Source organism: Haliotis rubra, unplaced genomic scaffold, assembly GCF_003918875.1.
Source record: "Haliotis rubra isolate DU_JTF1 unplaced genomic scaffold, ASM391887v1 Scf553, whole genome shotgun sequence".
NCBI classification, from domain to species: Eukaryota; Metazoa; Mollusca; class Gastropoda; order Lepetellida; family Haliotidae; genus Haliotis; species Haliotis rubra.
This window is the reverse complement of record NW_025767250.1, coordinates 515,223-529,969: the sequence shown is the minus strand read 5'-3', so window position 1 is coordinate 529,969 and position 14,747 is coordinate 515,223. Positions and strand designations below refer to the sequence as shown.

Sequence of the window (14,747 nt, the reverse complement as noted above, 5' to 3'; positions counted from 1 at the left end):
TATGAGCTGAAGGGTAAAAGTATAATTTCCTTGAACTCTTCAACAAGATATAATTAATGGGTTGGAACATTTTTTGACACTCACAGGGTTCTCACCTGCACATAGTCACATTGTGTATTTATCATTTCAAATAATCACTATTTCAGAAAATAATATGATCAATCTTGTTTGTTCATTAAAAAACCCCAAGGTTGTTGAAATGCAGTTATCAACCATTTTATGATCACTGCTGAACTGTTTCTATGGTTACGATTTCCTTAGAACAGGAGTGCAATGCAATAAAACACGGAAATTGCCCAGGAAATAGAAGAGTTCTTGTAATCTTCTGATCACGGCATGTCGTAGGTACTGATACATAACTCAGTGATGGGGGATTGCTTGGTCCAGTGGTTAAAGTGTTAGGTCTCATGGGGCAGGTTCAACTCCCAGTGCCAGTAATTGAGGTCTGAGATATATGATATATATATCATCATTGTACCAACATTGATGGGTCCATGGAAGAAATAATTCTTCACTTTCATAGAATATGTTTGGTAATTTAGTTCATAAATACCTATAAAAGAGTGGCTATGATTTGTATGTGCTTTAACCAGGACAGAAGTACTGCAATATATGTTCTTTATGACTCTGTTGTATTCCCTATTTGTACATCTATTGTATTTATGTACATATCAGGAGGACTACAAGTGTATTGCAATGAACCTGTGGATTGATACATATTGTTACACTGGGACTGAGAAGCTACTGAATGCCTATTGGGCGTCTCCCAGCTGCCGTGATCTGTGGGGCTTTCAATTGGATAACTATGGGGCTGTCAGTTCTACTTAACCTCTGTGTTAAGTCCTACAGTGCAAACCAATGAAATAATCTTCAAAACATATCCATAATATATACAGATAAAAAAACCAGACTAACATCCATCCATCAAAATAATGACAAAATATCTTCTTCAAATATATAAACCCTTTGCTGTAGATAAGTATCATAAAAATGCAGGCATTTGTTCCTATTAGAACTAAAGACAGTTAACTAAAGTACTGTCGGAAATAGAAAAAAACTGTTTTCAGGCTGTTACTCTGTATCCCTAAAATATGCACAATTGCAAATAGCATATGTCGAAATAACCCACATCGGCCAAATTGGGCATTCAGTGGGATGCGTAATAGGTTATCCAGATAAGCATGTTTACTCGTAAAATGGGACAAAACATAGAAAAAATACGAATAGCTGCTGAAAACAATAGATCAGACTATAGACGGCAATTAGGTCGCTCAGCCAGCTATAACAACGGACCCTCGACTCACACGGCATGAAATGCACGTGCTGCGCACAGGCACAAGGGATAATCTCAAACATATTTTATGCTTTTTCATGTGTATCGAATATGTCTCTATTGATTATCTTATCTCATAGTTTTTATAGCTGATATCTCTATCCCCCAGCCGACCCCAACCACCGTCTGCAACACCCGTCCTGGTTTTGCTTTTGAGACGACCCCTCCTACCTGTTTCTTTTTATAGTGATAGTGAGACTCAATGGTAGCTTCATCCTTAATAGTTACAGCATTAACAACTATTATTATTTTTTATGTCAGCTATCGTTTATAATGAAGCTAAGTCTAATTTCAAAATGGGCATTTAAAAAGTGTCATTTGTAATACAATATCATAGCGTATTAATCTGCATGAAGTCATGGTCTGTTCTAACTAAGTTGCATTGGACTTAGAAAAAAACGCATTGCTCATTTCTGCACTAATCTCTCCTCAGTAAAGTCCTTCTTTTACGTTTCCTATCTCCCTACCGCTGATACTGTTAGGCCAAATTTAGTTTAACAGATATTTCACACTTTCATATATTAACTGACTGACTGACTGACTGAGTTTAGTTTTACGCCGCTTTTAGCAATATTCCAGCAATATCACGGTGGGGGACACCAGAAATGGGCTTAACACATTGTGCCCATGTGGGGAATCGAACCCGGGCCTTCGGCGTGACGAGCCAACGCTTTAACCACTAGGCTACCCCACCGCCCCTCTTCCAGAAGAGATACAAAGGTTTGTACAAATATAGGGAAACGAATAGAGGCTCTCAGTGTGGCAGCAATATTGTCCACATAGTTGTAAATGGCAGGTCAAACAAAACCTCCACCAGTTTACATAGTCCATCTAGCACATGTTGGTCAGCTTCACTATAAACACTACTAACCCTACAAGGCATGTCACATTGTCCACAACAACAGCATGAAGATGAATAACATATCATTAGATAAATGAGAATCTGATAATATACCAACACAAGACATTGTAGTTTATTTACCAAGCAGCAGGGCAGGACATGCTTACCCTTTTAGAGAACATGTGGTGTTTCATTTCAGTGATTAATCCATAGTTGCCATCACTCCTTTGCCCTTGACGCTCCATGAAATCTGTTCTGCACATATTGGCGACTGAGGAAACCAGTTAACCACTCATCAGATGAATTATTTATACCACATAAACTTTTAAACAGAAATTTAAATGTTATTTTCATTTTATTATGAATGTATGAATAATCCTAATGTAAGAAAAACATCAGAAAATCATGTAAAATACAGGGATCTATGACAATATCAAACTGGATCAAATCAGTGTATTGTAGACAAATTCCTGTTTATTGAACAAGAGGAGCCATTAATGCATTCAGAAACTTGTGTAATGGTGGAGGCAGTATAGAGTGAGGAGCTCACAGACTCATGTCTAGACTGTCTCGGAAAACACAGTTGGCACCAATGAATACTGTCCCTTTTACACTGACATCGTCAAAAGTAGTAATAATAATACAACAAATTTTATTATGCTTCATCTCTGAACATATAGACTGCTTCAATCACTGGATGATGAAAGTTAACAGATAATACACCTAACGATGGGTGCCATTATTTGATTGCTACATTTGCACTACTGATGAAGGTCAAAGGACGGTCTGGATGTGAGGGAACACTTCCCAATGACAAATACAGTTCCACTGACTCACTCATGATGGTTGGAGGAGCAAGGCCATTGTCTTCTGATGCCAGTGTCTATAGCACTCCAGGGAAAGAGTGACTGACACAATTCGGATAAGTTGGCTCTGGGTGGGAGATAAATAGGAGCACCAGGCTCACACTGTGACTAAAGGTCAAGTCATAAGTAACTGGGACGTTTCTGAAATGTAGCGGCCAGACAAATTGGCCAGTCTTAGATGTTCACCAAAATATAACGTTTTCATTGCAGATAATGTTTAGACTGTACAAATACAGTAATGGTACAATTACCTTTTCAGAACTATTTTAAGGTGACTATGTGGATTTAGAAAAATGTATTTGAAGATTGCAGGACTTATATAAAGAAATATAGGTTTTACTAAACACACTTTACAATGGTTTTCCTGTTGTTCCTTGACTGAGTGCCTGTTTAAACAGTATTCCATTTGTATAACACAGCGTTGGCTTAATATAGCAGGGTAGCCCAAATTAATGCAGGTCTCTAGCATTTAGGTCTCTGTGTTTAAAGTATCTGACATATATACTTATGTCCCTGACATTAAGGTGTCTGATGCTTAAGTCTCTGATGTGTACTACTCTGGTTGGTGCTGATAAACCTGGAAACGTAATCAGGGCAAACTGTGATTCGAACTCACAATCTGACATCTGGCAAACCTAAGAGATGCAGGTTAGCAGAAACAGTACCTCAGACAAATGACATAAGCCCTTGACCTGACATTTACATGTCTTCAACTACGTTCTCTAACAACAGGCCAGTAAAGTTAAGATATAGTCAGAATTGTGCAGTGGACTCAGCCTTTAGCAGTGATTTTTTACGATCATGGAAATGGTGTTATGGCTTTTACCATAATCCTATCACAGCAATGATTCCCTCTCAGTAGCACAGCCAACACTGTCTACAGATGACATCGGGGATGATACCAGGGCCTATCATCAGACCTACCAGATGCTTTACATCCTCCACCTTTGGGTGGACAGGAGTGACCCAGAGGGTCAAGATGGCACAATCAACTGTGCACAGACTTACATACATTGACTGCAAGGATACACAGTTCAGACTCAAATCTGATATATCCATGATGAAACCACCCTTTAGTCTCAGCAAAGGGGATCCATACAACCTACATGGGCTCTCCTCCAACACCAACTTGACAATCTGTGACATAATTGAAGGGTCTACTGAAGAGCTGTTTAAACTGACTCCCTCACTTCAGCCATGGTGTGAGTGACTCCACACTGTAATCATCTGTGTTGTATACTCCTAGTTGTATCCATTTACATAATGAAGGACATTATACAGGAATCAGGGCAACTGATCTCTTGATCAGACTGTAAATATCATTAAACAGTGATTAAATTTGACTTTTTGTACTCAGCTCCAGCTGTGGGTTATCAGTGTCAGACAGAACATTGTAACCCGGTCCCCCTGGCCCCACCCCCATCATTTACCCACCCCCTCACTATGTCTGTACTTTATAGTATGGAGGGTATTCATGGTTTCTGGTTAAATGCTGTGTTTATCTCACTGAGAGAAGGAGAAGAGTTCATGGCCCTATTTTAGTGCTACAGCTATAAAGGAAAATATTGAATTTTTCTTTTTTACAGGGTCACACCAAGAAATATAGAGTGTTGGGTGAACAGTATGAATATTCGATTTACAACATACTACACTTTTCCTGAGAGTGTTCTCGGCTAACCTAATTATTTGACTGCTCATTGCAACCGATGCCATCACTCAGTGTTGGAGTGAGTGAGTGAGTTTAGTTTTATGCCGCACTCAGCAATATTCCAGCTATATGGCGGCGTTCTGTAAATAATCGAGTCTGGACCAGACAATCCAGTGATCAACAGCATGAGCATCGATCTGCGCAATTGGGAAGCGATGACATGTGTCAACCAAGACAGCAAACCTGACCACCCGATCTCGTTAGTCGCCTCTTACTACAAGCAAAGTCGCCTTTTGTGGCAAGCATGGGTTTCTGAAAAACCTATTCTACCCCGGATCTTCACGGGTCTCTCAGTGTTGGAGGAAGCTGGTGTGTTGTGATGTCCTTGGGTAGGCTTTTGTTTGTTTACACTCAGCTCGTCTCCAGCTACATGACAGCTGTCTGTAAATAACTGAGTCTGGACCAGACAATCCAGTGACTGACATTGTCAGCATTGATCCACACAAATGGGATGACATGTATCGGTTAAGTCAGCAAGCCTGACCACCCGATCCCGTTAGTTGCCTCTTATGACAAGCTTGTGTTGCTGAAGACCTGTCAAAACACAAGTCTTCATGGGTCTGGGTATGCAGCCTAAATAGTTACATTAAAATTCTCATCTGGGTGTCGTTTGAGATGGATGAGGAATGGACAGACAGATGTCCAGACATACAGGACACAGTAACATGATAAAATGTGCAAAAGAATATTTCACACTATTCAACTCCTCACAGGAAGATTTTTCATCTCCCCATGAATTACAACACTCATTGCCATTTATCAAGTGTATATCCAAATGGAACGACATCTGATCATCCCTATCAAAAGTTGAGTAATATATAAGAAAAGTATCTTACTGTTGTTTTTTTAAAGCGGCATTACAGTGTACATTATTCTGTGGCATTTGCCAGAAACCTATTAGATAGAGTTTTGATTGCCCACACAAAACCAGGAGGTCTTCCCATAGTACATCTTGGCACCTTGTGATAGCAACACAAATAATGTTTCAACTTTATCTTCAGATGCTGCTATGTCATTTCAAGTCACAAGAAACCCTCCATATCGTGTTTATTGTGTGATAAACACATGCTCTGTGAGATACGGAGATGGCAGGAGGGTTATGGAAGGGAGCCGGGAACATCACCCCTCCCAACCTAACCAGCGGTAGATGTTACCTGAACAGGCTCCAGAACTTTCACAAGGAATAAACCAACTAATTTAATGTCAGGGAGGTTCATGGGCCATCTCACTTTGCAGAACCCAAGATAAACACACAATTCCAGTTCAAGACTGCAGCATGGAAGTAATCTGTTATAGACAAGGATTCAGTTTCTGAAGGTTTCTTTGAGGTTAAGATGTTTGTATGTTTGCTTAGAATTTGATTATTGAACATGAAATTCTGAAGTCTAAAGCTTCAGGGAAACACCAGGTTAGTCAGGATGTGACCATTTAGCAATATTTCAGACACATCATAGTTTGATGTCAGCATGAGGCTATCCCATCCCACCAACGATGTTAGTACAAACAAAATATATGCTGCTATAATGAAGTCAAGAATACACTTTCATATTACTAAACATATCCACTGCAGTAATGTCAGTGAATCATGTATTCTTTAACTTCTTTGAGTAGTATATGACACAGAGAAGTCAGTAAGTCAAGTCTTTGAGTAGTATATGACACAGAGAAGTCAGTAAGTCAAGTCTTTGAGTAGTATATGACACAGAGAAGTCAGTAAGTCAAGTCTTTGAGTAGTATATGACACAGAGAAGTCAGTAAGTCAAGTCTTTGAGTAGTATATGACACAGAGAAGTCAGTAAGTCAAGTCTTTGAGTAGTATATGACACAGAGAAGTCAGTAAGTCAAGTCTTTCACACAGACTCTGAAACAAGAGTACCCTAAACCGCTCAAGCAAGTCTCTGGGCTCCTTATTATTATATTTCAAGAATCTAATTGGGGGACTTATTTTTTCTGTACAATATGTTCATGTAAGAGACTAGCTGTTAGCCTAACATTTCCACCACCCAGTACCCAATCTGTAACCCCAAGTACTGAGTAATGACCTTGATCCTCAATGTAAAGACATTCTGTGGAGAAACAGCTGTACAGAAACCTCACACCACATGGAGATACAGCTGTACAGAAACTGCACACCACATGGAGATACAGCTGTACAGAAACCTCACACCACATGGAGATACAGCTGTACAGAAACATCACACCACATGGAGATACAGCTGTACAGAAACTGCACACCACATGGAGATACAGCTGTACAGAAACCTCACACCACAAGGAGATACAGCTGTACAGAAACATCACACCACATAGAGATACAGCTGTACAGAAACCTCACACCACATGGTGATACAGCTGTACAGAAACCTCACATCACATGGAGATACAGCTGTACAGAAACTGCACACCACATGGAGATACAGCTGTACAGAAACCTCACACCACATGGAGATACAGCTGTACAGAAACATCACACCACATAGAGATACAGCTGTACAGAAACCTCACACCACATGGAGATACAGCTGTACAGAAACATCACACCACATAGAGATACAGCTGTACAGAAACCTCACACCACATGGAGATACAGCTGTACAGAAACATCACACCACATAGAGATACAGCTGTACAGAAACCTCACACCACATGGTGATACAGCTGTACAGAAACATCACACCACATGGAGATACAGCTGTACAGAAACCTCACATCACATGGAGATACAGCTGTACAGAAACCTCACATCACATGGAGATACAGCTGTACAGAAACCTCACATCACATGGAGATACAGCTGTACAGAAACCTCACATCACATGGAGATACAGCTGTACAGAAACCTCACATCACATGGAGATACAGCTGTACAGAAACCTCACACCACATTGAGATACAGCTGTACAGAAACCTCACACCACGTGGAGATACAGCTGTACAGAAACCTCACATCACATGGAGATACAGCTGTACAGAAACCTCACACCACATTGAGATACAGCTGTACAGAAACCTCACATCACATGGAGATACAGCTGTACAGAAACCTCACACCACATTGAGATACAGCTGTACAGAAACCTTACACAACATGGTGATACAGCTGTACAGAAACATCACACCACATGGAGATATAGCTGTACAGAAGCCTCACATCTCATGGAGATACAGCTGTACAGAAACCTCACATCACATGGAGATACAGCTGTACAGAAACCTCACATCACATGGAGATACAGCTGTACAGAAACCTCACACCACATTGAGATACAGCTGTACAGAAACCTCACACCACATGGAGATACAGCTGTACAGAAACCTCACATCACATGGAGATACAGCTGTACAGAAACCTCACATCACATGGAGATACAGCTGTACAGAAACCTCACACCACATGGAGATACAGCTGTACAGAAACCTCACACCACATGGAGATACAGCTGTACAGAAGCCTCATCACATGGAGATACAGCTGTACAGAAACCTCACATCACATGGAGATATAGCTGTACAGAAACCTCACACCACATGGAGATACAGCTGTACAGAAACCTCACATCACATGGAGATACAGCTGTACAGAAACCTCACACCACATAGAGATACAGCTGTACAGAAGCCTCATCACATGGAGATACAGCTGTACAGAAACCTCACATCACATGGAGATATAGCTGTACAGAAACCTCACATCACATGGAGATACAGCTGTACAGAAACCTCACACCACATGGAGATACAGCTGTACAGAAAGCTAATATAACAAACAAAAGTGTCTCACATAAAAGGTCACTGAGGATCATGTCACAATATTTAAATTTCTTTCAAAAAGAAGAAGAAAAACATTGTTGATTTGAAAGCAAGCTATTCTAGATACTTTATCAAGCATCAACGACTTTCATGAAACAGAAAGTCACGATTGGGGCACTTTTTCATTACCAGAAATCCTACCCAGTCTTTTAGGATCAGGTATTTGTGTCTTTAATATGACTCTGTTTTGTTGAGACATAGAATAAGTAGAAGATAAAGTGAAGATAACCTTTAGCAAAAAAAAAAAATCAATAATCACTTTTTTCACTACCATATTACAGGTAGAACAAGTGTCAGTTTGCACTGTGCATGCCTAGAGTTCCATCATAAACGGAATAATGTCTCCCTCATCCCGCAGTCTTGACAGTTGTTTCCACCAATGGATGTGCAACCATATGGCAAGGTTTCATACAAGACTTTATTGACTCCTTTTTGTCTTTTATCAGCAATTTTGCAACTATTTGCAGCAACAAGATTTTATCACTCTACGGGTTAGATATGACAGAGTTCATAGTGATAGTAGCATATACATTGGCACAAATATCACTTTACATGCACGGGTGTATTGTACACTTATTCCATATGGCATTGTTGAATCTTTTGTGAAATGAGGTTAAGATGGAGCCACAGTAAGATTGTTGATGTCATTCGACAATATTGGTTTAGTAGGATGGTGTTACTGAACAGTGGTTTTTTCTTCTTAAGAATAGGATCAAGAAATAAATAAGAAACTACTTACAGTCATATGCGCACCATGTCGTTTGGAAAGTCATGTAAAAAATAATATACTAGCTACATAAAGAAACTTTGCATTGTGAAATATGATCCCAGTTGATAAGTACGATAACAATGTCAAAAGTACATATAAACTTTAATGGAGGGATCATGAGACCATAACAACTCAGGAGAATTTCAATTGAAAAGTCAATCACAATGACGTCACGAGTCCACATGAGATCATGCGACCATGTCACAAGCTCAATAACGGGTATGTTGACCATCGGCATTGAGAACAGCAGTGCATCGACGACGCATAGAGCCATTCAAACGTGCAAGGAAGGCTTGTGGGATGTCACGCCAGATTCTCACAAGTTCTGTTGCAGGGTCAAGGACGTTATCTGACGGATGAGGAAGACGGCGTAGACGTCGATCCATCTCATCCCAAACATGCTCTATCGGGGAGAGATCCAGTGAATTTGCAGGCCAAGGCAGTAAGTCAACGTTGTGGTGTTGCAAGAAATCCATAGCAACCCTTGCCGTATGAGGGCGGGCATTGTCCTGTTGGAATGTTAACCCAGGGCCATGACGTTGCAGAAAAGGAATTGCCACAGGTCGAAGAATCTGATCCCTGTAGCCCACACCAGTTAAGTTGCCCTGAACAATCACCAAAGGAGTTCTTTGGCGTGCTGTTATTCCACCCCAAATCATCACGGAACCACCACCAAAGCGATTAATCTCCAAGACACAGGCCTGTGCATAATGTTCTCCCACACGTCTATAGGCACGTTGATGTCCATCACTATGGGAAATGTTAAACCTGGACTCATCTGTAAAAACAACATTTCTCCACCAAAACAAGGGTCTGCGGACATGATTTCGGCACCACATTCGGCAAGCTTGTCGATGACGTTGTGTCAGGATAGGCCGTATGGCGGGACGTCGTGGTCAATCCCGTGATGACGTAAACATTGTCGAACTGTGTTGGGGTGGATACGGTGAAGTCCTGGAATGGTTCGGGCAGTCATCACTGCAGTCTGAAACCTGTGGCGAAGATGGGTCACCCTTATCCATATGTCCTGTCTTGGCGTTGTTACACGTGGACGATCGATGACTTCATTTGTGTTCTGGTAGCATCTCACCAGTGTAGAAATGGTGTTCCGGTAGCAGTGGAAATGTGCGGCCACTTATCGTTGAGACATTCCCCCACGGACCATCCAAATGGCCTCATGACGTTATACAGACGTGAGCCTTGGCTATGCTATGCGTTTCAATAGCCGTTTAATTTTTTGAACGATCGCAAGAGCAGGGATTGAGTTTTCCAAAGTGACAGTATTGTGTGGCATTCATTTGCTCTGTTTCTCTTTCCCAGAATGCACGTATTGCAAATCCTTACTGTGTCTACACAGGTTTGATACAATAATCTCTGAGATTTAAATCCTTAAATGTCTACACAGGTTTGATAAATTTAGATTTTAAATTTTTGTATGCACAGTTTCTTTATGTGCCTAGTATACATTACCCTCACTCTTGCTTGGAAAGGAGTACATGAATTCTGGCACTTTACTTAAATCAGTATGACACACATGCTCGTATAATAACATCTTCACTTGTGGAATATATCCTGGTATGATATTGTGTTTACTACACAGCTGAAGCAGTGTACTCTAAACACGTGTCCTTGTACACCAGTCTGTCAATAATATCAACAACCACAGACTACGAAACACATCATGAGAAAGTACAAGTAAACCACCTGCCACTCTTCACTGGTCACATTACCTTTGGAGTAACTTACTGCAAACGTCTCCACAAGCTATCATGCCATGTTACACTTAGGGAAATAGTACACAAAACTGACATTGTCACATTTTCTTTATAATCACGATTTATTGAAACCTGTGTTAATTCAAATAGTGTCTGTGTTAATCTTGAACACACTGGTAAATATTGATGAGAGCAGTTTTTCTGTGGATGTCTGAAGAAAAAGTTTCATGTAACTTGATGAAGAAGAGTGCCAGACAGATGAAAAGATAAGAGGCCACATGTGTTTAGGCAAGTGAAACAGACTCATCACATTCATATTGAGATCAAAGCTAAACATTCAGAGAAAAAACACTTCCACAAGACTTTATGACAATGGGGATGACTTCAACTTTCCTTTTGCCAACTTTATGTTGAGCAATATCAGTGCCCACAGAGTGCCCCCAAGAATTCAGTCTCCACATTTCACAACTTTTGATGTATAACTCTTGCTGAAATGTTGTTAGATCAGATATAGAACATTCAAAGCCTTGGCAAAGCGATCGAAAAGTTCAATGGTTGACACTGGGTGGACATTTCCAAATCTGATGTATCACTGACTAAATTGATGTCTGATGCAATTCTCTATTCTGACTTGTGCCATTTAAATGTTAACATTTTCAGGTAAACAATTGACTTGCCTTTGCATTGTTTGTGATGTGTGCCATCATTAGGATACCTTATCACCTGATATCATCACCAGCTGGCACTGATTCACAAACGCTGTTGGGACAGTTATAAGAGATCACTCTTTAAAACCTGCAGTTTTGGTCATGTCACAGGTCTGTTGCACTGCCTATTTCCTGCATCTCCAACATTTCTTGTAACATTCTGTGAAGCTTGAAACATTCAACAGAAGTAGTTCAGATTGGATCTTCCCAAACAGAGTCGGATGTAAACAGTACTTCCAGGCAAGCATGTGAACAATCATGAAATAATGATTACATCTTCTACAGTTCATGGAAATCAAAGGGAGTTCAATAATGATTATTAGATTCCATCTGAAGTGTTTGAAGTGATGTCAAAGAAGCTTACTATGTAGTTAGTTGAAGGGGAAACACAATCTAAGCCTGATATCAACTGTAGCGATGAGCTAGGCTTCAGACAAGCTTCACATTGACAAACACCAGAGGATGAAGTTTCCTAGAACTTTGAGGATTGTTACACAGTCGTCAGACATCAAAGATGGACAGTTAGGAGATAAAACTGCTCTGGACTTTCATGATTATTAGAAATACTTCAGGGTGAACATATTTCCTAAATGCCAAATTTCAATCTTTAACAAAAACTAGTTTGATCTGTTTTTGTGTCAAAAACTCATTATTGTTATGTTTAAGTATTCTATTTAGTTTGGAACTTTGACAAAAAGCAAGAGAATACAAAACCTATCATATGCAGCATGAAATCCTGTAAAATGGTTACACTGAATGATGTGATACATCATAATACTGTATATAATTCATAGTCAAATGATGTATCAAACAAATCTTCCCCTACTTATGGGAACAAACACTGATGTATTATGGCTGCCTGGATACAATCAAGCACGGTATTTAAGTAACGTAGATATAACTTGTGGACTGGATGATCCAGGATGAAGCCAGCTTAATACAACAGACTGCACATGCTGTACAGTAGTATGAAATAGGTCTCACGGAGTTTCTACTCTGATATACTTAGTGGGAAATATGTGCCATGAGGTTTAGTAATCAGAAGATATATATCCGAACGGATATCGATAACATTCACGAAGGTCTTCGATCTACCCAGTGCTCTCACGTACCTCCGTCCCATATGTGTAGTGAAAGTACAGGATGTTAGTTCAAGTCTCAAACATTTGGTACTCATTTTATGTGCTCCAAGTAAATATCTGTGTGATGTTGGGTAAGGTTGTTACACGGAGCTGGTGTATAGCTTGTGGGCGCTGCCAGCCTCCACATGATAGTGTTGTACAACCAGGAAAGAGAAAACACTAGCAGACTTACATCTTGCATTCCCATCTCGGACGACTACAATGTAACATTCTCAGGGACAACCAATGCAGCAAAAGAAAACATCCAGGGGCAAATTACCAGTTTGAGAATATTTTGTGTTATGAAAATAACTAGTAGAAATTCCAATGGAAATATAGTTGCTATATCGTGGAACCATCTGATGCCAAGCACTGTAAAGTGTGTTCTTTGATATTCATCACATGTTCCCTTGGGGTCAAGCTAATGACCCTTCTTACACACTGATCTCAACCACTTGGGAACTGTTTCTTAAAGTCCCAAAATAGCATATCTTAAATCGTGTTCATGTAATGCCAATATGTGGTTCTGCATTTAGAGGGTAGTTAGTACTTCATGTCTGTGTGGGTGCTGACTGGCCGTGTCCATGGGCTGTACAGATTAACACTTGACAAGGTGAACAACAGACATCTAAACGCTCCATGAAGCACTGGGTAGGTGGATCTTATCTGCAATTACTAATGTCAATAAAGTCTTTCTAAACAAATCTTCTTGTATAAAAATGTTTTATTTCAATGTTCCATCATCATCCAGAAACATATCAAAGTGCTGTTGTCATATTGTTGTAATGATTAATGTGGGTGGTTCAACACCAAGTTTAAAATAATGTCTCTCCTGGACATAAATGGGGGTGAGGACAACACCCTGTGGGTTACTTCTAGTGGTACGTACTACAGTGAAGTAAGCACAAACTCCATGCCCCAACATTTAAGACTGTTACATGGTCAATATCCACCTTTTATGTCAATCCAAACACCTGTCCACTAACTGTTCACACTGAGTAAATAGATTAACAGCTGAAACTATATATATTATAATCTAAAATTCACAATACAAAAGTAACGTCCCATCCAAGCAACTAAAATCAAAATCAAAACAAATGAGCTCAAAAATGAAATCCAATATGAACACTTGATGACATACTTATGTTCTCCTGTAAATATGTTGCCTTCAGCGCCTACCACATATCAGTATGCTATAGATCACCAAGAAGTTCAGAATACTTTAATGAAAAATAGAAAGTAATATCTACATTGGAAACCTGTGTACTCTATTTCTTCGAGATAGCTAGATAGATGCCAGATTGGAAGACTGGTGTCGTTGAGTCTAAACCAGTTCTTGAATAAATGCTGGTTCTTGTTGAACAGGACATACTGATTTACAAACCACCCGGTGATATGCCATGACATCAGAAGTAGAATACAGTCAACTGCTGCAAGTTACCAGATATCTGCATGAGACATCAACAGTAGAATACAGCCAACTGCTGCAAGTGTCCACACCTATACACTTTGTGCTGCACCTGCCAAGTAGATGTATTGTCTCCCCTACCTGTGGCCCAGTGATGTCCCCTCTGTCCTGCGACATCATTACATCTGAACAGCAGCAACAAGAACACAAGGGAGAATCCAAAATGGCCGTTGATTATCCCGATTCCATTTCCTGTTCACTTTAGTATCCAGTATCCACACTCATGCTACTTGCACCACATCTACCTTCCAATGATTGACCTGAAAAATAATATCATACTTGATCACATTTGTCTATGCAAATTAGGTGGGCTTGGGCAATTACAGACAAGAATACATAAAGTGTGGTAACGAAATGGAAGCACTTCCATATTCATAAGTCTTCTCTATTTAAATGCAGTGTCAAATGA

At 40.0% G+C, this 14,747-nt stretch overlaps 1 protein-coding gene across 1 annotated transcript in view; it reads right to left on the bottom strand.

Annotated features, from left to right (window-relative positions):
* Window positions 1-14,534, bottom strand: part of LOC124253804 (thrombospondin type-1 domain-containing protein 7B-like) — a gene marked incomplete at its 5' end in the record, with an annotated part of 166,278 nt that extends 151,744 nt beyond the window's left edge. The window contains 1 exon segment of the mRNA XM_046687653.1: window positions 14,420-14,534. Within this exon segment, the coding sequence (XP_046543609.1) occupies window positions 14,420-14,534 (115 nt within the window).
* Between the last annotated feature and the right edge of the window lie 213 nt (window positions 14,535-14,747).